Source organism: Macaca nemestrina, chromosome 17 (genome assembly GCF_043159975.1).
Source record: "Macaca nemestrina isolate mMacNem1 chromosome 17, mMacNem.hap1, whole genome shotgun sequence".
In the NCBI taxonomy this organism is placed as follows: domain Eukaryota; kingdom Metazoa; phylum Chordata; class Mammalia; order Primates; family Cercopithecidae; genus Macaca; species Macaca nemestrina.
The window spans coordinates 78,145,012-78,169,743 of NC_092141.1; the positions used below are offsets into that span (position 1 = coordinate 78,145,012).

General features: G+C 35.2%; 2 protein-coding genes across 7 annotated transcripts in view; both read right to left on the bottom strand.

The window, feature by feature from the left end:
- Positions 1-11,675, bottom strand: part of LOC105469058 (ATP binding cassette subfamily A member 10) — a 95,665-nt gene extending 83,990 nt beyond the window's left edge. Inside the window, 2 exon segments of the mRNA XM_071083513.1 lie at positions 9,047-9,112; positions 10,006-11,675. The gene's annotated coding sequence lies outside the window, so the exon portion shown is untranslated.
- Positions 11,676-11,826: 151 nt separating this feature from the next.
- LOC105469057 (ATP binding cassette subfamily A member 5) overlaps positions 11,827-24,732 on the bottom strand; it is a 78,128-nt gene continuing 65,222 nt past the window's right edge. For 4 of the 6 annotated variants that reach the window (XM_011719624.2, XM_071083509.1, XM_011719625.3 and 1 more), the window contains 12 exons: positions 24,461-24,552; positions 20,948-21,074; positions 20,522-20,639; positions 20,332-20,423; positions 18,808-18,983; positions 18,294-18,369; positions 18,071-18,165; positions 16,236-16,355; positions 14,971-15,120; positions 14,397-14,476; positions 12,716-12,771; positions 11,827-12,131 (listed from right to left, as the gene is read on the bottom strand). In XM_011719624.2, the coding sequence (XP_011717926.2) occupies positions 12,024-12,131; positions 12,716-12,771; positions 14,397-14,476; positions 14,971-15,120; positions 16,236-16,355; positions 18,071-18,165; positions 18,294-18,369; positions 18,808-18,983; positions 20,332-20,423; positions 20,522-20,639; positions 20,948-21,074; positions 24,461-24,552 (1,290 nt within the window). In that variant the 3' untranslated portion in view covers positions 11,827-12,023. Of the gene's footprint in view, positions 12,132-12,715; positions 12,772-14,396; positions 14,477-14,970; positions 15,121-16,235; positions 16,356-18,070; positions 18,166-18,293; positions 18,370-18,807; positions 18,984-20,331; positions 20,424-20,517; positions 20,640-20,947; positions 21,075-24,460; positions 24,553-24,732 lie in introns of those variants that run through there. The other 2 variants (XM_011719626.2, XM_071083511.1) reach the window with 2 other exon arrangements.

The window sequence follows — 24,732 nt, forward strand, 5'->3', positions numbered from 1 at the left end:
TATTTTCAGGGTGCTCTATTTGTCTTTGAACTCCCAAAGTTTGATTATAATATATTTTGGGGTATTTTTATTTGGGTTGAATCTGATTGATGAGCTTTCATCTCCAAGTTCCTGTATATTTATATCTTTCTCCAGGTTTGGAAACTTCTGTTATCATTTCTTTGAATAAACTTCACACTGCTTTGTCTTTCTCAACTCTCTAACTCCAACAACCAGAATATTTTCTCTTTTAATGTTGCCCCATCAATTCCATAAGCCTTTGTCACTGTCTTTTCATTCTTTTTTTTCCTCCTCTGATTATTTCCAAATAGCCTGTCTTTGAGTTCACTAATGTTTTTATTCTATTTGATCAGTTCTGCTCTTGATGGTCTCTATTTCATTTTTCATTATGTTCCCTGTATTTTTCAGCTCCAGCATGTTTGTGGTTTTTTTAATTATTATTTCAATCTTCATTACATTATCTGACAAATTTCTGAATTGTTTTTCTGTATATTCTTGAAGTTCATTGATCTTCCTTAAAACAGCTATTTTACATTTTTTGTCTGAAAGATCACAATCTCCATCACTTTAGGGTCAGTCCCTGCTGCCTCATTTTGTCCACTTGGTAAGGTCATATTTTCCTAAATGTTCCTGATGCTTGTGGATGTGTGACAATGTCTGCACATTGAAGGATTAGGCATTTATTCTAGTTTCCCCAATCTGGCTTTGTTTATGTCCATTCTTCTTCAGGAGATCTTCCACAGACTCTAAGGAGACTGACTGTTGTCTTTCCTGAGCCCAAGACCAGTATAGCTATCTCAGTATTAGAGCATTAAGGGGCATGCTAAGCCCAGGTTTGCTATGAGTCTTGTGAGAGCTCTGAGATTTATGCAGCTTTCTAGCCCAGATAGACCTGAGGAAGACCCAAGGAGGGTACCCAAGTTGTATGAAAAATCTGGCCAGAAACCCAAACCGAGAAGACTGTTCTGGTAGCTAAGATGGATGCCCATCTCCTACAGTCCCTGGACAGGTGAGGTAGTTCCTTGATTGCAGCAGGAGAGGCCAGGGCTGAGACTGGGGACCCTTGGATCCCCTGTAGAATGGCAGCTGGCAAGCCTATCTTATTGGCTCAGATGAGTGTGCATCTCCCAGCAGGTCTCTGCACAGATGGGCTAGTTCCCTGACGGCAGAGGGATCAGAACTGAGGCTGGTTTCCCTCAGGATCTATTATGGGACAGAGGCTGGAGAGCACGACATGGAAGTTCAGGCTCCCAGGATGCAAGATATGGGTGAGTCTCACTCTAGGTCCTTGTGTGAGCAGTTCTGAGCTGGGACTTCAGCAGAGATGGGCTGAAGTTAAGTCACAGGGCAACTTTCAGATTCATTGTCTGCAGTCAGATGAGGCTCTCTTTTGAGGCACTAGTGTACATGATTCTTTCTGGACTCCTTGGCAGATGGTTTTGGTTGCAGGCTCAAAACCAAATGGGTTTTTAGCCAAGCTCCTTGGGGAATGGAGCCATTTCCAGGCTTCAATCCAGAAGCAAAATCAGCAGATCAGCCACTAGGGTGCTAGTCTGCACTCTCAAAACAACTTCTAGGTTGTGGGATCCACTGGGGTTTCACAATCTTATACCTGAATCATGAGGCTCCTGCACAGAGACTTTGGTCTGTGGTGTTGCAGAATTACTGTTGTTATGCAGGGTGGAGGGGTAATGAGTGGGTTACCTTCTATTACGCCATCTTGCTGGCATCATTCTCCCCAGTTAATTTTGATGCTGCTCGTCAATGAAACAGTAGTCTACAAAATGTGCATAGAGCAATGAAACAATGGCTTTCACAGAGTAAACCTTCAATTAATGTTAATTACCATTTTTAATGCTTAGTTATTATACATCAAGTCTCTTTTAACAGTTGGAATTGTTTTACTTCTTAAATATCCCAATTAAAATGCCACTTGTTTTTTGCTCATCTTGATGCTTTCTCCCAGTGGGAATTACCAATGAAATTCTTAAGTAATGATTTAAGGAAAAAAAATTACCTAATTTTTCTGAAGGATGTGACTATCACTGGTTTTACTTTTTTAAGCAAAAGAAATAAGAAGTAAAAAATTAGATTTGAGACTATGGTTATACCTTTATTTAAAAAGATGATACTCAAACAACACCATTTCTGGAGGTTTCCTTTAACCATCTCTGCCCATCTCCCTCCAAGTTATCCCAGTTAGAATAAAATTTACTTTCAATATTAGAGATAAGAAGATTCTGTGCCATTTGGAGAGTGCCTGAAACGTTTCCTATTTTGTGGCTCCTCAAAAAGACCAAAGGAGGGATTTATAACTGATGGTTACAATCTAACCCCAGGTTCTTGTCCTGTCCTTTCTAAGGACCATTCCTGTCCTTTTCAACCTCTAGCCGTTCTGCCTTCTTTAAGTTTGGTGAATGGCTAGGACTATCTTCTGGCTCACCCCTCTTACTCTTTGTTCTGACCTCTTGAACTCTGTTACTGCCTCACCAGTTCTCAAATGAACTAGCACTTGGGTGACTGGCTCAGAAGAGTTCAGTTCTGGCTTCTTAGTTCATTCAGCTCTGGCTTCTTAGACTGCCTTGCTGTCACTGCCACTGCTCAAGTGGCCTTACCCCACCCCTTTCTGGGACCAGAAACGTATCCCTTTGGCACAAGCCTCTGCTGCCATCTGGTGGTCACAGTTTCACTCTTTTTCTGCCCCATTTCTACTAGACATACTAACTAGGCACCCACCCACACCTTGCATTGTGCTGCTTCCACCTGGCAGGATTAGAAACTGTGTATCTCATGGTTACTGAGATTTAAACAAACAAACAAAAAACATTTAATTTTAAAGTGAGAGATACAATATTTTTAAATAATCTTGACATTGTCACATTTCAGTGTAAAATTCATTGTCCCCCAGCAGAGTTACAACTCTGAATTTAAATTGTACATTATACATTCTTTTGAGCTTTAACCAGGCAAAAGAAAACTTTCAGTGGCTTTCTATATAATTCGGTTCTCAACTTCTGTCTCAGTTGTCTGCTGTATAGGTTTTACATCCTCAGCTGCATGAAAATAACCATGAGGACAAAGATAAGATCCTGGGTTTGCATCTTACAATAACTAGATAGATAGATAGATAGATAGATAGATAGATAGATAGATAGATAGATAGATAGATATAACTATATATAGTTATATATAATAGTAATATATAGTAGTAACTATATATAAAGTTATTGTAATAACTATATATATAATTATAACTTACAATAACTATATTCCCCATGGCCACAAGTCAAATAGTAATAGGATTTCTTGAAAAGATTATTTCTTTGAACTTCAAAATGTAAGCAAAGCTATTCAAACTTGTGGATCTGTCACACTGTCTTCATAAACAGTTTATTTTTATCCAGGGCACCTACTTCTAATATTTATAATGCAGGCTTGTAAACAGTGATCCCCCCTGCCCAAAGTGAGTAGTCCCAAATTGGGAACCCCATTGAGAAATGACTTAAGAATAGCAAATAAATAACTTCACATGTAAGAAGATAGTTCAAAAAATATTCAAAGATAACCTAAGATTAACTCAAAACAGAACTTAAAGAAGACATGCATTCAAATATGCACAAAGACCTTGAGAATAAGTCTGCAGATAGAGCCTATAAAACTCTGATAGAAAGTATTTATTACAAGATTAGAATTGAAATTTTCTATCTACTACCTCAATCTGAGTGAACCAGAATCAAGAATCTACCTGCTTTGAGCACTGAGTATAAAACATTACTTGTGTATGGAAAAACTACAGAAAATCGTTAGAACTAACTTTTCCACTGACACCTCTGGATAAATGAATCTTTTTCCAACCCAAATCAATGCATTAAATCAGTATTTTCAAATGGGAGTAATTTTGTCTTCCTCCCTGTACCCCCACCCCAACCCTCCCTCAGGAAATATTTGGCAAAGTGTGGAGACATTTTTGGTTGTCACTTGGGAGAGGGTGCTACTGGCATCTGGTGGGAAGAGGCTAGGAATGTTCCAAATGCCCTATTACACACAGGACAGCCTCTCACAACAAAAAAGTATCCAGCCCAAAATGTCAATAGTGCCAAGGTTAACATACCCTGTATTAAACAATAGCAAATCACTTTGGTGCAAAACACGTTTCCTAAGGAGAAATCCAGTATACTTTGGACAAAGGGGAGATGGCAAAAGTTATTATTTTCTGGTCAAATATTAATGGCACTGGATTTTGATATACTCCTTCTATAGCACAATGTTTAACCAAGGCTTCCAATGTACTAGCCACTTCTTACTCATTTAATCCACGATGTCATCAATGGAGTGGACAAGTGTCATGTTCTATGAAATGTCCAGCTGATCCGGGTCTCTTTTGGAATTTATTGGCAGAAAGAAGGAAACCCCTAAACAGAACCTAAGGCAAAGCAAAATGTATACTTTTGTACACTCCAGGTTAATTCAAAATGTTTCTGATTGGAATAGAAAATGAGCCATTTGCCAAATCAGTGGTTGTACACCATGTGACAGAAACTCTTCTTAATCAGCTCTGGCAAACATAGCACATCTGCTTAAGCTACGCAACTGAAGCCAACAGTTGTCTGAATTTGCTCTAGACTAATATCCTCCTCTAGAATTGAATTTTTGCAGGAGCAAGATTAGTGTACTAACATGGAAATATTATAAAGACCATCTCCCTCCCACTTGCATCTTTAGGTCTTTAAGGGTGGCACTAATTTCTTCCATTCCTTTCCCATTCCCTCTCCCAAATGGAAGGAAGTTAGGAGCAGATCCTGGAATGGGGCTTGTATTAGTTTGCTAAGGCTGCCCTGGGGAGTTGAAAACTGTGACCTGTTTTATGGTAGCACTCTCAGAGGCCAGAGAAATAAGTTCTGTATTTCTGAAGGGGAATACAGGCAGTTCATTTCAGCATCCACAGGAACCTGGAACAATGGCCCATTCTATGGTCCTGGAATAGAAGAAATGAAGGGTTTGGAGTGGCTAACCTGGTTTCCAAACTAACATACTCTTCTGTGGGTACAGTGAAATGCAATTTAGCAAAAAGTACCATGTAGGGAGATTTTGGTGGTCTGTCTTCTGACTGTGATATTAACTTGTTTCTGTAGAACTCTTCAGCTGCCTGACTTCTCTACATCATCAAGCCTCCAAGGGATGGGCCCCTTCCAAAGTTGTCTTCCTCTTTCCCAGCAGTGCTTTCCCAAGAAATCAATCACAAACTCAATTTCACTTTACAATTTCCTCTTTTCAGTTATTCAGTAGCTAAGATTTGTGCCACTGGGTCTCAAATCTGTTCTCAAAATTTCCTTACTGTGGTCTGGGTAAGACCCCTTGCCTTCTGGCAGTGTGCCTCAGTTAACATTACCTATGTTTCACTATTGCTAGGGTCTTGCTGTACCATTCCATACCCCTTGACTCTCAGCTTGTGAGTGGGCTCCAAAACTAACACTGCTCCCAATATTTATTTCCTTTGCTTACTGGACATCTCCACTTGGATGTCTAATGAGCATCTCAAACTTAACAAGTACAAAACTGACCTTTCCCTCAAATCCTCAAACCTGAACTTCCATGGTCTTCCTCATCCACTTGATGATACTAGTAGAAGACAGGTTCAGAGACATAACTGTTGATAATTCTACTCTTCCAGAGGCTCAGACAAAACAAAAAACAAAAACCCGGGTGTCATTGACTCTCTTTCTCCCATACCCCATGTACTATAATCTCCGCCCTCACAATATTCAGAATTAGACCACTTCTCATCACCTTCCTGATTCAACTCACCATGTCTTGCCTAATCAAATGCAATGGCCTCCTAACAGGTCTCTTGTGCTCTGCCCCCTCATATTTGATTTATTTTCAACCAGCAGCTAAATTGTTCCTTTCAAATATGCCTAATGTTGTCACGTCTCTACTCAAAACCCTCTAATGACTTCTGATCTCATTGAAGGTCAATAAAATGTCTATAAGGGCCCTTTGGTGTCTCTCCGATCCCGTCTTCCACTAGCGCCCCCTTGATCGGTTAGCTAAAGCTTCACTGGTCCTGTTTCTCTCTCAAATATGCCACTCACATCTTGCCTCAGAGCCTTTGTACTTTCAGTACCAACTCACCTTCTCAGTATAGTCTTGCCTACATGAGATCAGTGTGCTTTCATCTGCAGCACCAAGAGTCCTTATCTCCCTCCCCATCATCTAACATGTCATGCATTTTTTAAAGTAGGTAATTTGTCTTACTATAATAAAAGCTCAGTGAGGGCAGAGACTTTTCTCTATTGTTTCAATAATGTATATGTCTAGTACTTAGAAAAGGCTTGATTCTTAACTGACATACAATAAAACATTTGTGAATACTGAATAATAATGAAAAGCAGTCTTTCTTTGAACCTTAAAGACTTTATGCACCATCATAGATGGCTCTAAAAAGTATCTGGTGTCTTAATTTGGTGAAGGTAAATTCAAAGGCGACATACTTACTGAAGAATTAGAAGATACACATAAGGTCTTTCAAAATTAGCAGACAAGATAACACTAGAAGTTGAGATTTCTTACCAATTTGTAAAGCTTGATGTATAATTTTAATGTCATTCTATCACAAACTTGATTTCATGTACACTTATGTATGAGAATTTAAATGTAGTCAACAGAAAACAAATATCAACTACATATTAATCACATAACAATATCAATAGTATAATTTGGCCAAAGAAATTACTAGCCAATACATATACATCACAACTAGCACTCAACATCTTTTCCTACAACTATATGACAAAGATATATTAATAAACAAAAATTAGATAAGGTGAACCAAAATAATAATGGTATCATTCTGTCGGTAAAATGACCATAGTATTATGGTTAATTAGACACATAAGAATTACAAAACAGAAAGGAAAGTAAAATTGCAACCCAGGTGAGGAATTCATTTCCTTTCTTTCCTTTTTTCTTTTTTTTTTCTTGAGACAGAGTCTCACTCTGCCGCCCAGGCTGGAGTGCAGCAGCACAATCTTGGCTCACTGCAAACTCTGCCTCCTGAGTTCAAGCAATCCTCCTACCTCAGCCTCCCAACTAACTGGGATTACAGACAGGCATGTGCCACCACATCCAGCTAATTTTATGTCTTTAGTAGAGACAGGGTTTCACCATGTTGGCCAGACTGGTCTCAAACTGCTGACGCTAATCATCCACCCATCTCAGCCTCCCAAAGTGCTGGGATTACAGGGGTGGCCCACTGTACCCAGCCTGAGGAATTCATTTTTGTTAATTAAGCACATTATACTATAGTCACAACACAGAAATTGGAAAGTCCTATTATCATGAATTTGGATGAAACGTAATAATAAAACCTAAATAACATCTTGTTTTAAGGGAAAATACCGGGTTGCAAAAACCTGAAACTTAGATTGAGTTAACTCACAACTTAAAAGCTCAAAAATCAAAGCTTGAACATAAAAGAAGGGCCACCTCAACAGTTGCCGGCATAGTCTTAGAAGGCAGATCCAGGTTCTATGCTTATATCATTATTGAGTTTAGTTGATAGATACCCCTTGATCAGTCCCAATCATTAACTGAGAAACCTAATTAGCATCCATCTCTTGGTCTGAAATTATCAAAGGGATAAATTTTGACAGTGTGAGCTCTTTTACTGACAAATGTGTAACTCTGCAAAGGTATATATGTAGACATGGTGAAAAAATTACTTCGGATTAGTGTACTGATACTGTATTTATTTGAGAATCTTGTACAGACATCATGTAACAACAGGAATATGTTCTGGGAAATGCATCATTAGGCAATTTTGTCACTGTGCTAAGGCAATAGCCTACTACACATCTAGGCTATATGATATAGCCTGCTGTTTCCTAGGCTGCAAACCTGGGCAGCATGCTACTATACTTCATACTGTAGGCAATTGTAACACAACAGTTAAGTATTTGTGTACACAGAAAAGACACAAGAAAAATACAGTATTATATTTTATAATCTTACTGGCCCATTTTTGACCAAATGTTGTTATGCAACACATTACTATATTTATCCAAGTGTGGTTGCAAGCCTTATAACCAGGAAGTTTTGTGTATATTGCCTATTTTTAAGATTCCTGAAGGCCAGGTACAGTGGTTCACACCTGTAATTCCAACACTTTGGGAGGCCAAGGCAGGTGGATCCCCTGAGCCCAGGAGTTAGAGACCAGCCTGGGCAACAGGGCAAAACCCCATTTCTACAAAAAATATGAAAATTAGCTGAGCGCAGTGGTGCATGCCTGTAGTCCCAGCTATTCAGGAGGCTGAGGTGGGAGGATCACCTGAGCCTGAGAGCTTGAGGCTGCAGTGAGCCAGGATTGTGCCACTGCACTCCAGCCTAGGCAGCAAAGTGAGACCTTATCTCAAAAATGAAAGAAACACCAAATGATGCTTGAAATTCTTGAGAACTTGATTTTCTTAATTTAAAAAGGTAATTTGATTTGCAAGAGTTGTTTAGGCACTTGGGAAGAATCTGTTCATTAAATTTAAAATATTGCCTAAGTGTTTGTATGAATCAATTTATTCAAAAATTCTAAGGAAAGTGATAAATATGTAAGTAGTGTTAAATATTTGAGAATAATTTAACCTGTTATATGTAATAACATGTAAGTTAAAGTGATTGCTTTCTATTTACAAAAAAATACATTCAAGACAAAAAGATCTATAAACATACCTAATTTATGTTTAAAATCTGAATGTAAATTAAAACACAAAGTAATTGTCAGTGTTCCTTCTGCACTTGAAATCTAGCCTCAGATACTTAAAAAAATTACTAACAATTTTAGTGCCAGGTTTTTGCAACATTTTTAATATGAGCTACTCATTATTCAATTATTAGCACTAAATAACAAAGAACTCACTTCAGTATACAAAATGATTTGTCTTAAATTTTCAACTCTTAAAGCTTATTATTAATATAATCATATTTATTTTTCGTAAAGAGCAGCATTGAGAATTGCTTACATACAACACATTATAAATACAAATAATTAAACTTTTACCTTATAAGAATAGCTGATACAAAAATTATTCATCTGAGAATAAATTCTTTCATTTTAGGTAATATGCTATTTCAGGAAAGAAATTAAAAAATAAATGTTAGCAAATTAAAAATACATTAAGGATAAACATTTCTATTTCCCAAAAATTAATGCCTATTTACAAGTTACACAAAAATACGCTATGGTATTTTAACAAACTCAGGGCACAATTAGAATGAAATTTTGAGTGACCAACAGAACAACAATAAAAACAATGATAACAACACTTATTCTAAGTAAAATTAATTGTGCTCCTATAAAACATTGTTAGTACTACTAGCAAAGGATTTGTCATATTACAGCTAGTTATATAAAATAATAGCTAGTTATATAAGTTATATATGTATTTTATGTAAGTTATATAAGTATCTATCTTATAGATCTCCAAGACCTTACAGGGCCAAAACTGATAGTCATCCTTCTCTCCAAAGAATCCATTTCTGGAAACATAATCACTTAAAATAGTTGAATTACATTACTCTAAACATGTTTTAATGATTAAAATGAAAATACTGACCTAAGATAATTTGTGCCAATTTAAAAGAAAAAAATATTTTAAAGAAAACCCACAGTCTTGACTGAGAACAAACTGGAAAAAAAAATTAAGAGCCCACAAAAGTAAGATGTAAACTACACTCATCATGTTTTTTCTTGCCTTATTAGTCAGCAAACACTCACTCAGTAAAGCTCAGCTTTTACTCTCCTTTTAAAATTTGGCCATGGATGGGAAATACAAGGTTGGTGAAGTTGCTTTTGCCTAACATGTATATTTATTTATTTATCTGTATTTATATAGAAAAAAGTTTTGAGATCAGTAATTTAAGACATTTTAAAATTAATATGTTCAGAAACATGAACTATACACTGTAAATAAATATCATATTTGACTTTTTGTCTCCTTCGCTTTCCAGCTCACTTACCCTTGTTTTCCTAAGAATTAAGTTATATTACTCCTGAGTCAGATTTTGTTACTGTGAAAAAGGGAACATATAATTTAATTAATAACCAAAATATATTCTGAGTATATAAAAACTAAAAAAAAAATTGAATGTCTTTTAAAATTGTTTACAAGAGCATGTATTCATATACATTAAAAGCAAAGTAACTAAATGAACAAAATTAATAACATGATTGTGACTATCACGTTGCAGGAAAAAAATTTTACTTTGCACCAATTACACATTCACAAATGTAAAGTAAAAGTTACCAAATCTACATGCAAAAGCAGATAATTTTCTACATTAGTCATGCTCTATCTTCATTCTTAGGATGGTCAGGTTCTAAAAACACCTATATTTTTTCGTGACTGCCTTAGTAAACAATAGATATCATTTTGTGGCTTTTATTAAACTTAAGTATTCAAGGTTACACATAATTTCAAAAGCACATCCCAAAAAAGAGGTCCCTGGGTACTTATGCGAACATTATATATACTTTAGGAAAGTGTATAGCAACTGCCCCAGCAATGGGGGAAAATATCAGTCATGTACTTTGTACCAAGAAAGAACACTTTTAAATCCGCTGCTAGAGCCTAAAATCACAGATGTCTTATTACACAATAAAGCTAAAAGTTCATTAAATTTTGCCTATATTAAAGAATTAATAATGCCACTGAAAGGGCTTGCTTATTTAAAGTAACTCAGTCCTTAATCCTTCTGTCATTGATGTTGTTGTTAAGTCTCTCTATACAATAATCACACTCCCAATATATTTGTTTTATGAAGTTAATACTTTCATTTGGTTGAAATGTAATGCCAACTAGCATTATTTACACTATTTTATACCTTTAGCCAATACATGGGTTCTACAAGGAAGTATTTCTAAGAAAATATTAGCCATGCCTTCAACTCTATCAAATAATGAAATTCTGGTTCTTATTAAAAAGAATTAGGTGCACTGCACTTACAATTCTTAATTTAACCCTTGAAAGAGTTTATTCATATCCCAACATGTTCCAAAGTCAATGAGGTAAGTTACTAAATAAATCTATACACTGATCTACTTAAAACTCTATAAAAGAGAAAGATATTCACTAAAGTTTATCAATAAAAATATCCAATAAAATATTTTATTCAAGAACAAAATTAAATGTGCCCTTTGCAAGGAAGATGACAAAAAATTTATATGTTCCAAGAGTGATGAGGGAAAAGGTATGGCTTAATTCTTCCACCTCCATAGATAACTGTCATTCTAGCCACAGAGTCAGAGTCAGACTATTACATAAGATTCTACACACAGTCTTCCTTTAATTATAATAACTAAAACCTTCTGAATTTTACTTTAAATAAAAGAAATGTAGTTTCACATACCTAATTACCTATGTCTAAAATCATCTTAATAGAACAAGGTCTCATTTCATTTACTATGATCAATGACTGCCCCCTAGTGGATATCACTTTCCTCAAACCTCTATATCGAGATTTCCTAGTGCTTACTCTTTAGCTTTTACGGATGACAACCTCCATTCAGAGTGGGTATTTTAGAAATTAAAAAGGAGAAGCAAGAAACTTTCACATTGCTTTACGTATCTTTTCTATGCATTATTTATGAATTAGTTTTTTTATTTAGATTGGAACATTACATACTTATTTAAGAAGATGGCGTAAACTTAAAATAACTTCAAAACAAAACTATTCTATTACTATTCCTTTAAATCATAAATTCAGAAGCACTGTTTTTGAAAAGTGAAAAAGATGACATAAAAACTATATAGTTCAATATGCTTCAATACAAACATGCAGTTTCACTTAATTATACATAAGTTTTATTTAAAGAAAAGCAAAACACACAACCACAGCATTTCAGTGAAGGAGCTTAGAAAAATTTCAAGTGCGTTCATGGTTCTCCAGTTACCATTCCAAGAAAAAACTTTTTAAACCAAAGTTAAAATTAAGTGAAGAAGAAATAAGTCCCAGTAAGCAGACTGAACAACACACATTCAAAATACTACTCTGTCTTCTTGTGTTCGTTCCCACCAAAGTGTACTGTTTAAAGTTCCACAACTATTATCTTCCTCCTCTTGTTCTTTAGTGAGCTCTACAAAAACCTAGGTGAAAAGAAATAAATGAATACAGTATTCTATATCTCAAGTATCTCAAAGAACTTTTAGCTAAATCAGAAATGGTACACGGCTACATCTAGTTATTTTAACAAGTATCAAGAAATTTATTAACATTATTCAAACACAGTAAGTTATTTCCAAAAGTTACATGAAAAGATGAATACTACTTTAGATTAATAGATTTTTTTAAAAAATAATTCATAACTACTTAGTGTAATTTCAAATACACTAATGTGAAATACCACCATCATGACACTTTCTTTACAAAACGATAAAACAGATATTCAAAATAAGCAAATGGAAGTTAGCTTGATTTATCAAAACATCACACTGTACCTGATGAACGGTGTGATTTGCCAATTTAAAATAATATCAATTTAGAAAATAAAATTCAAAAAATTAGTAAGTGAAGAACCTATGGTTGATTAAAATTATACCAAGTTTAAGATTATCCTGTAACAATTTGTCGCTGGTTTACAATATCTCTCCCTCTCCAATATAAACCAAAACAATCAATATCAGATACTTTCTTCTATAAAATAATTTTTAAAAATTTAACTTTATAGTACCTGCTCCAGTGTTGCTTGAGAAAAGCTATATTCTTCAATGGCAAAAGCATGTTTAGCTATTAAAATACAAAAATGGTATTTTACTTATCAGTATTTGAAAAAATGGCCATACATACCAAAATAGCTATCTATTTTAAAATATCTCTGTCATCAACTCACTTAAAGTTGAAGCTGCCAAAACAAGTTATTTTTCCCTCTTACTTCCTTTCTCTTCCCCACACCTATAATTCCTCTATAGCCCTAATTACTATATGTTTAATGTTACTTGTCTTATTTCACTTTTTCTAAGTTCTCCTCCATTATCTTTTTCCTGGTGATTCTTTTCATGTCTTCTTTTGATCCCTGCTCTCTTATCTTCCATTCTCCAACTCCACTGTAGCCTATCCTGGCTTCTTGAACTAGATTCTGGATATTGGTCCTATCTCCATAAACCGTTTTTTGTTTGTTTGGTTTTGTTTTTAAGACAAGGTCTTGCTCTGTTGCCCAGGCTGGTATACAGTGGTCTGGGCAACAGAGCAAGTATACAGTCATGGCTCACTGCAGCCTCGACCTCCCAGGATCAAACAATCCTCCCACCTCAGCCTCCTGAGTAGCTGGGCTGCAGGCACAAGCCACTATACCTGGGTAATTTTAAAAATTATTTTGTAAAAACAGGCTCTCACTATGTTGTTCAGGCTGGTCTCAAACCATGGGCTTAGGGGATCCTCCCACCTCAGCCTCCCAAAGTGCTGAGATTATAGGTGTGAACCATCATGCCCAGCCCATAAATTTTTCTGTATTTATTTCAGATTCCTTTGCAATATAAGTTAATACCAAATTTCTGTTATTCTATTCATTCCTTTAATTCTCCATAAGTAGTTCAGGAGTCCTCTTTGGTCATAAAGAAATCGCCAGGAAAGCAGAACTTTACCTGACTATGTGAATACATATATTACAGATACAAAAATAATTAGTGTTCTTTGCAAAAGAACACCCATTAATCCATAGCTGTGACAAGAATATATACAGTATCAGGAAATCGTTCTATATTCAGCAATCACATAAAGAATAATCATAAAAATCCTGTAGTTATTTTGACAATTATTAATAATAAACCTTACACATAAATATATGTTGTTTGACAGTTTACAAATGCCATAAAATAATCTGCATATGAATACCTGATTCTTCCAGGAGGTGATCTCCTTCAGCTGTCACCAGCATATATATATTTATCCTACATACCACTAATTTTTAAAATGCCAAGATTCTATAAGCTTCCTTAAAATTTTGGGGACTGCCCACCCCTCCTACACTCGGAATTCTCTTTGCCACTGGAGTATTGATAGTGTGGCTACTTCTATGGGCCAGTATGAAGTAAAGATTCAAGAAACTCAGAGCTCTTGATGCTGGACTAATTCCGAAGACTCGATAATTAGGCTGACCCTTCTCATAGATGTAACGTGATAAACTGTGTCAATGCTCTCTAAAGATTGTAAAAGGTTTACATTACAACAGAGTTTATCAGCAAAATCCCTATGACGTTAGTGTTTACCTGTGTCTTAGATTAAATGAATAAAAGGTTATCTTCTTATCTGCCATAGTTTCTAAAATAAACTGAGTCCCCAGTTTTAAACTTTTAAAATAAAATTCTTTCATAATTTGAAAGCTACAACATAAATGTTTTTCAAATACTACTTACCTTCTTCCAGCTTAAAAAAAGATTGTGAAAGGGACTGAACATCTTCCTTAGGAATTTTATAAGCCAAAATAGAAGAAAAACTGAAAACAAAGATAAAATATGGAAAAAAATTAAAAATCACTACTATTGTGTTCTAAAGCTAAAGTTCAACATGTTTAAAATTCAAAATAAAATGTAATAATTTATTTTGATATTTATTTGGATGAAAATTGTTTAAAATAACATATTTTCAAGCAAAACAACTCTCATTGCTACTAAAAATGTTAAAAAAATTTAAATACTACTGAATATTGAAAAGTCTAATACTAAGGCAGATATAAAACACCAGCCATCAGACTTCATTAGTCCAGTATTGGTGATAATACAGATACATATATATATATATATATATATAAAAATTATCTATCTACAGACATATATTTCATATATATGAAATATATATATATATTCACACACACAGATATACATATATGGTCTATGAATAAAAAGATGATTTTTCACTTAATCCTTAATATAAAAACTTTTTATAATCTTTGCTCTATAAAGAAATATAACCACATTTTTAAAATTTTACCTTTCCTGACGGCTTGCATTTGGGAAAATATACTGAATTTCTCTTTGAAGGCGGTCTACTTCTAGGTTTTCTATCCAGTCCTTCAATTTAATTTCCAAAAAGTAGCCTTTTCCAAATTTACTCTTTAGATGTTGTACTGTTCCAATACATCTGAAGTAATTTTTTAAAAGAAAGCTCAGATATAAAATGACAGCTTCAAACAATAATTTCTCACACATATGACTACATTTTTAAAAAATATACCTTTACATTTAGGGAAAAATTACAAAGAAAATACAGCATTCCCATACACTCTTCATCCAGTTTCAGTTTCCCTAATCTTATCATCTTATATTTCCATGGTAAATTCGTCACAACTGAGACACCAACATTGGTATATTCCTTGTCGCTGAACTCCATACTTTATTTAGATTTCACCAATTTTCTACTAGCGTCCTTTGTTTATTCCAGGTCTATCCGTATACCATAGTGTTCTTAGCTATCGTGTCACCTTAGTCTCTAACTGTGGGTAACAGTTTCTTATTCTTTCTTTCTTTTTCATGATTTTGACAGTTTTGAGAAGTACTGGTGTGGTAGAAGGTCCCTCAGTTTGGGTTAGTCTGATATTTTTCTCATGACTAGACTTGGGTTATGGGTTTTGGAGAGAATACCACACAGCTGTAGTACTTTTTCCATCATATCATATCAGTGAATACATGATATCTGCACAACATTGTTTAGTTAAGGTAGTATTTGCCAGCTTTCTCAACTGTGAAGTTACTATTTTCCTTCTTCTGTAGTTTATTTTTTACAAGAAACTGGCTAAGTCCCATCCAAACCTGGGGGATAGGAGATTAAGCCCCCTCCCTTGAAGTGGTTATTATCTACATATATTATTTGGAGTTGTTCTGTAAGGAAGATACACCTCTTCTCTCACATTTATTTCTTTACTCAATTATTTATTTATGTAAGTAGAAACTCACATATTTATTCCACATTTGTGTTATATAATTAATCCAATATATAACAACTTTTTAAAATAACAAGTACTATGCCTAAAAATAATATTCCAAGTTATTGAAATATTAAGTAAATTCAAATTCAAAGTAGATAGCCACATTTTAAACAAATTCAACATACTTCCAAGTCAACCTATAAAAAGCTAACTCAAAAACTAAAATATTTAACATTTAAATTACTAACTATTGCCATGTTTTTGAAATGATGACATTCAAAATCCAGCCCCCACCCTCTTCCCCTAAATGGCATGCTATTTAGACATCGACCTTAACTGCCCAGACACCATGATAGCTACTCGATCACAGACAGCCTCTGCCTCCTCCATATAATGAGTGGTCAGAATAGCAGCCCGCTTTTTGTTTTTAAATGCAGTTCGAATCGCTCGCCTATAAAACATAAATGAAATAAAAAGAGAGGAACACATCTGCTTATTAAAAAACATGGGTTTTTAAAAATCCAACTGGTTGGTTAATTAAGTTAATTAAAACTTACCAAACATCAATTGCTATGGATATTACATTCTGCCCAACTGTGACTTTTATATTCTTTTTTTCTTTTTGAGATGGAGTCTCGCTCTGTCCCCCAGGCTGGAGTGCAGTGGCACTATCTCGGCTCACTGCAAGCTCCACCTCCCGGATTCATACCATTCTCCTGCCTCAGCCTCCCAAGTAGCTGGGATTACAGGTGCTTGTCACCATGCCTGGCTAATTTTTATATTTTTAGTAGAGATGGGGTTTCACCATGTTGGCCAGGATGGTCTCTATCTCCTGACCTCGTGATCTGCCTGCCTTGGCCTCCCAAAGTGCTGGGATTACAGGCGTGAGCTACCGCGCCCAGCCATGACTTTTATATTCTAATTTATTTTCCCTTCATTTTGAAAGCCTATCAAATGGAAAAAAACTCTATGATTCCAAATGTTAATATGGGCTAAAAGTATGACAATAAATAAATTTTAAAATTGATGCCTTTTCTTGGTATAAACAAAACAGGCTTTGAATCATAAGAAAACTTTAACATGCATCCAAACCAAACCTTACAATTTATAGACATGGAAGTCGAGGCTTAAAGAGTTGTTCAAGACCAGGCGCTGTGGCTCATACCTGTAATCCCAGCACTTTGGGAGGATGAAGGGGCGGATCACCTGAGGTCAGGAGTTCAGGAACAGCCTGGCCAACATGGTGAAACCCTGTCTTTACTAAAAATACAAAAAGTTAGCTGGGCGTGTTGGCTCTTGCCTGTAGTCCCAGCTACTTGGAAGGCTGAGGCAGGAGAATTGTTTGAGCCGGGGAAGCAGAGGTTGCAGTGAGCCAAGATGGCACCACTGCACTCCAGCTTGGGCAACAGAACAACACTCTGTCTCAAAAAAAGTAAAAAGAAAAAAGAGTTGTTCAACTAATTAGTAATTTACATGCACTGCATAAATGACATTTCAGTCAATGATGAAACACATTTCCAACCACGATCCCGTAAGATTATAATACTGTATTTTTACTGTATCTTTTCCATGTTTAGATATGTCTAGATACACAAATACTTACCATTGTGTTACAACTGCCTACAATATTCAGTGCAGTGACATGCTCTACAGATTTATAGCCTAGGAGTAACAGGCTGTACCATATAGTCTAGGTGTGTAGTAGGTTATAACCACCCAGAGATTTATATAAGTACACTCTATTATGTTTGCACAATGACAAAAATGCCTTTCTCAGAATGTATCTCTGTCATTAGGCAATGTACGACTGTACTAGAAAGAGTCCCAACATAAATTCAAGACACCATTATTATGGGAAAGATCATTTGTATGCTAAATGACCAGAAAAAAACTTAAAAACTATTCAGAACACTAGAACTCTTTATTTTAATAATGATTCATATGCTTATTTCTGTTTCGGAATATGTAAAATATTATGAACACTTCATGAAAAATACGGCAAAGTTTCAAAAGCTTAAGGAAATCTCTAAATCTAATTTTTAATTACTATTGTATCCTTTGAATAGGATTTAAAATCAAGATGTACATACAACATAAAACTAATATAATAAAAGAAACTGTTCTTTTCTGAAGTATGATGTACTGTGTCACAAGCACCATACTCACCACATATGTTGTTTGGCTTTGGGATCCATACCTGTAGATGGTTCATCTAGCAAAGTAATCTGAGGATTCCCTAGCATACTTAGAGCAAAACACAACTACATGGAAAGAAAAAGACGGGTGGGGAATTAACAAAGGTTCACTATAAGGAATCTATCAAGACAGTATCAGGTACTAAACTATTAATAAAAAAATACAGACATTATTTGGTGTTTAATGAAAGTACCTTTCGTTTGATTCCTGCAGGTAGTTTCTTTACAGTTTTCTGAAGATGTTCTTTTAAATCAAGTGCATTTGTTATTCTGCAAAATGAACATTACAAAATGAGAGCACCATGACATATATAAACACAAATATCAACTGGGTGTGATCCCTGATGTTGTTTTCTCTAGAATAGTTACTCAGTTGAAGCTTATTATAAGTAGGTAAGGGCAAAAGTCTCCAATTTACGTCATTTTAAATAAATTAATATCTTGATAAAATGGTTCACTTTCAATTAAAGTAAGTTTCATGACATCTACAGGTATATTCATCCTGTAACTAGAAATAGAAAAATGACCTTTTTATAACTATCATAATTTATAGCTATCAATATATTTTCATATATCATAAAGAATATATGAAAAATAAACATTTTCTATAAAAATCATTGTCCACAGAAATGCTTGTTATGAAATTTTAAAAATATGAAACGTAAACCTTTCTAAGTAACGAAAGGAATCTAAAGACAATTATTTTACCGACTTATGACTTCTTTCATGTCACTTGCACTCATTCCTTTTACAGCTCCATAAATTTCAAAATGCTCCTGCAATGTAGTATCTGGCCACAAAGGGTTTATCTGAGGACAGTAACCCATACACTTCAGTGAATCATCATCTTCATTTGTCTCTGAAGAATAATCTCCTAAAAATACCTATAGAAACACAAACCAATTTTTACTATTTTGCTTAATTTGCATTGTGAAGGGAGTGGCAAGTACATTAATTAAAACCCCTTCCTACAGCCAGAGTAATATCAAGTCAGATTTGTACTCCTTTATCATTATTATTATTATTATTATTATTGTTGTTGTTGCTAAGTAACTGAGACTACAAACAAGTGCCACCATGCCAGGCTATTTTGTTTTCTTTTTTGAATTTAGCAGAGACAAGGTCTCACTGTGTTGCCCAGGCTAGTCTTGAATTCCTGAGCTCAAGCAATCTTCCTGCCTCAGCCTCCCAAAGTGCTGGGATTAAGTGAACCACAGAACCCAGTCAGATTTTTTACTCCTTTTTGATGTTTGATGATGGGAGGACATATATAGGTAAGTCAGAGTTCAGAGACATGGTCAGAAAGAGTAATACAGAGTTGGATGAAAAAGCAAGATGTAATTCTTTTTTTTTTTGAGACAGAGTCTCACTCAGTCGCCCAGGTTGGAGTGCAGTGGCGCAATCTCGGCTCACTGCAAGCTCCACCTCCCGGGTTCACATCATTCTCCTGCCTCAGCCTCCCGAGTAGGTGGGACTACAGGCGCCCGCCGCCACGCCCAGCTAATTTTTTTGCATTTTTAGTAGAGACGGGGTTTCACCATGTTAGCCAGGATGGTCTTGATCTCCTGACCTTGTGACCCGCCCACCTCGGCCTCCCAAAGTGCTGGGATTACAGGCGTGAGCCACCGCGCCTGGCCTCAGCAAGATGTAATTCTAATGATCAGGGAGCTTCACTGGAAAGTGACAGTTGAGCCAAAGAGATAAGTGAATTTAGTATGTATATTTCTAGGGTATAAGGTATAGCCAAACAAAGGAAACATCTTGGGCAATATGCCGGGCATTTTCCAGGAAAGCAATGAGTTAGTGTGGCTGACACAAAGTAAGCAAGGGGAGAGAAGCAGGAAATGGGATCAAGGTAGTTTTTTGAAGTATCCACAAAGTGGTGAGTGACATGCTTATAATAAAAGACTAGCTGATGGCAGGTCAAAACAAGCTCCCACATCTCCTGCAGCTAATAAAATTGTCTTCCATTAAGTTGGCAAATAACTCATGCATATAAGCACTGCAAAAGCAGAAATACTGTATATATGTGTGTGTCTACATGTGTCTGAAAATTTCACCATGCACATTATTTTTACAGATAACCCAAAAGATCATAATTTGATCAAGCTGTATAAAAAATGCTAAAAATATACATAAAAATTAAATATCAAATCCTAATTTGTCATTAAAGGTTTGTTAATTAAAAAGATAAATCACATTCAACATATCCTATACTCTTATATATCATACCTGGCCTGAAGTTGGTTCAGTATCACCAACCAGAATATTAATAATTGTGCTTTTGCCAGCACCATTTGGACCCAGCAGTCCTAAGATCTCTCCTAAAGGAATTGAAAGAAAAACAACTCATAATCCAATCATACTAAAAGTGGAAATCACTCTTCCAGAAAAGTTATGTAATAAAAAATTAAATACCAGCCTTTTTTCACACAGAAAGAGATGTATTTAGTTGCCACTTTCTTTACTTTTCTTGAAAGAAGAAAATCTTTCTTGTCATCATATTCTTTATGCAAATTGCTGACCATAATGGATGGTTTCTAATAAGAAAAATTGTATTTAAAAAGAAAGTTATAAAACCTATCATGAAATGACAGGCAGCACATACCTCATGTCCATATTACAAAAATTATATTGGCTAATAAGGGGATACTGTACAAATAAATATCCATTTGTGACTGAAATCCTGACTTATTCAAAAGTAAGTAAACAAAGTATTTTTTTTTCCAAGAAAGATTTTTTTCAGACTGCTTCATATGCAAAGAAAAATATTTTTCAGATTAATTTCTACATACTGGGAATTGATCATTTCATATTTACTATGACTTAGCCATAAAGAATAAATTACCTCCTCACAACACTGGCAACTCATCAGCTCTTTGACCTTTAGTCTTTCAGCTTTGACATCTTCATCTTCATCCTCATTGTTTGGTGGTTCTGGAAGCTTCCTATTTTTGGACTTCGTTGAAAGGTTTCTACATATATATAATAAATATATAAAGACAGTAGGTTTTCAAATAATTAAAATAGTAAGAAATTCAGATACTAGGTAGAGAAAAGACTGAAAAAATACACTAACATAAGATCTAGGATTATCTCTGAAAGGTGGAATTACAAGTGATATTTTTCCTTTTCTTTTTTTTTTTTTTTTTGAGACACGGTCTCACTCTGTTGCCCAGGCTGGAGTGAAGTGGTGAGATCTCAGCTCACTATAACCTCTGTCTCCTGGGTTCAGGCGATTCTCCTGCCTCGGCCTCCTGAGTAGCTAGGATTACAGGCATGCGCCACCACGCCCAGCTCATTTTTGTATTTTTAGTAGAGACAGGGTTTTACCATGTTGCCCAGGCTGGTCTCAAACTCCTGGCCTCAGGTGATCCACCTGCCTCGGCCTCCCAAAGTGCTGGGATTACAGGTTCAAGCCACCATGCCCAGCCACAAGCATTATTTTTGAATGACTGATAGCATTTGGATGATATTACCTAAACTCATTCATTTATTCAACAATATTATTTATGACTAGTAGGTGTCAGGTATTATTACACAGAAAGAAAGATGAAAAAACATGAACCTTGCCCTCAAAAAATTTACAACCCGAGTATAAATGAAATTGCCCAGAAAGGGTAGATGTAGAGGGTTGATGTCAGAACCCACAGTAACACCATCTTTAGGGATAGACAGTGTATGAAGTGCTTGCAAAGGCAATGTTGAAGTATAGAGGCAAACAGGAGAAGACATAATGGAAAACAAAGAATAAGAAAAATGTGGCTCCTGCCTATAATCCAGGCACTTTAAGAGGCCAAGGCATGCAGATCAGTTGAGGTCAGGAGTTTGAGACCAGCCTAGCCACCATGGAGAAACCCTGTCTGTACTAAAAAAGAAAATAAAAAAGTAACCGGGTTTGGTGGCACATGCCTGTAATCCCAGTTACTTGGAAGGCTGAGGCAGGAGAATCGTTTGAACCTGGGAGGTGAAAGCTGCAGTGAGCTGAGATCACGACACTGCACTCCAGCTTGGATGACAGATTGAGATTCCATCTCAAAAAAAAAGAAAAGAAAAATGTGTAAGGAGAACAATGTCAATCATATTAAAGGCTGCAGATTAGTTAAATAAGTTGAGCCTATTAAACAATTAAAAGACAAAATCTTTAGTTATCTTATTGAAAATAGTATCAATGGAAAGGTAAGGGAAAATTCAGATTGCAGGGAGTTATAGGAGTAGATGGAAGGTGAGTAACTGGAGATAGAAGGATTTGGGCTATGAAAAGAGAGAGAGATATAGAATAGGAATTAGAGATGGATTCATGTTCAAATGAGATCCATGGGTTCTTTCATATATGGAAGAAAGGTGACCCTCCCCAACCCCACAAAAAATATACCATTGAGATCCAGAAAGGAAAGAGAAAAAGAGAAAAGGAAAATTGAGCAATATTCCAAGTATATAGAATAAATGAAGACCTGGATAATAGGATGGGCTGCTACTTCCTCTAGGATGGGGAAAAGGCAAAAATGATGGAAGATGTGAGTAAGTTTGTAGAAATTTATAACTTATAATTAAGTGCTTCTATTTTCTGAGATAAATGACAAGATTATTTACTGAGATGCAGGAAGGTGATTTGAGGAATATGAGGAATAAAGAGAAAGCTTTGGATAACTACTGAAAAGAAAGAGATAAGAAGGCGCTAACTAGGAAAATGTGATATATTTCCAAACAGTATTAAAATATAACTACCATTCAACCCAGCAATCTTACTACTGAGTACATACCCAAAGGAAAAAAAAAATCATTACATAAAAAAGACACCTGCACTCATATGTTCATCATGGTACTATTCACAATAGCAAAGTCATAGAACCAACCTAAGAGTCCATCAACAGTTGACTGGACAAAAAACATATGGTATATATACACCATGGAATACTATACAGCCATAAAAAGAATGAAATTATGTTCTTTACAGCAACATAGATGGAACTGGAGGCCATTAGCCTAAGTGAGGTAATTTGGAAACAGACAATCAAATACTACATGTTTTCACTTATAAGTAATCACTTATAAAAAGACAATCAAATACAACATGTTCTCACTTATCAGTGGATACACATGAACATAAACATGGAAACATCACAACTATGGACTTCAAAAGCGGGCAGGGATGAGGGCTGAAAAACTAACTATGAGGTACAATGTTCACTATTTGGGTAATGTTACACTAGAAGCCCAATTCCCATCAGTATGCAATATACCCAGCTAACAAACATGCACATTTACCCCCAGATCTAAAATCATTTTTTTAAAAAACCAGCTGAATTTATATGGAATAAACATGTAATATTATTAAATGGAACTTTTATGTTATTTTTTCCAGCATATAATTAAATTCACCAATAATTATAATTTTTGGTGGACAGGTCAAAAAGACAAAAGTTGAGGATGCTGAAATGATAATAAAGTGATGAATCATATAAGCAAGGCTGGACAGAAGAAAAAGTAAAAACAAATTAGCTAATATATTTGGAAGAATATGTAAAAAAGACAAACAATAACAAGCATTGGCAAGGATGTGGAAAAAACAGAACCCTAAAACATTCCTAGCGGCAGTGTAAAATGATATTACCACTTTAGAAACAGTCTGGCAATTCCTCAAATGACACAGCAATCCCATTTCTAGGTATCCACCCAAGAGAAATGAAAATATATGTCCATACAAAAAGTTGTATACAAATGTTCATAGCAACATAGTTCATAATAGCTGAAAAGTAAAAGCAACTCATTGATATAAATAAAGTGCAGTATTGACATATATAAAGTGCAGTGTACAATGTACATACAATGTAATATTACTCAGAAAAAATAAAAAGGTAATGAAGTACTGCTACACGCGACTACATGATGAACCTTCCAAACATTATACTAAGTGTAAAACCATATGCTAGATACTAATTATAGAGCCCAAATCCCAGCAATTTTTAAAAGATGTTATCTGGCAAATCTGATGATTTTCCAACATTAAAATAACATGCCAACCAACTATGGTAAAAAGCAAACAGATATAAAAGTTAAATGTAAGGATTTAAGAGTATCATTGGTCTTTTGACTGAAGTTTTCCAAAGCATATTTCCATTGTCCAGTTATATAAAGTGTTCAGAATAGGCCAATCTGACAGAAACAGAAAGTAGATTAGTAGTTACCTAAGTCTGGGGGCTATGGAAGTAGGGATAAGAAAGTGACTGTAAATGGGTGTAAATGGGTACAAAGTTTCTTTTTGGAGTGCTGGAAATGTTCCAAAATTATGTTATGGTGATGATTACACAGTTCTGTAAATACACTAAAAACATTTCAAACTTTTAAAAAATCAACTGACCTGAAAAAGGGATCTTTTCTTATTGATCTGCCTCCATATTTTTTCTCATAGTATTGTAAGAGGAAAATCCACAGTACACACTGCAGGTAAGGCTAAAAGAAAAACATGTAGCAGCTCATGACTAAAAGATTTGTTGTAGTTTTTTCCTTTGCCAATGGAACTAAGACTATATACGTCAAGTTCCTTGCCATTACCAAAAGAAATAATCACAACCTTTTTCATACTTGACATGATAAAGATAATTAAAAATAAATTTTAATACAAACCAAAGC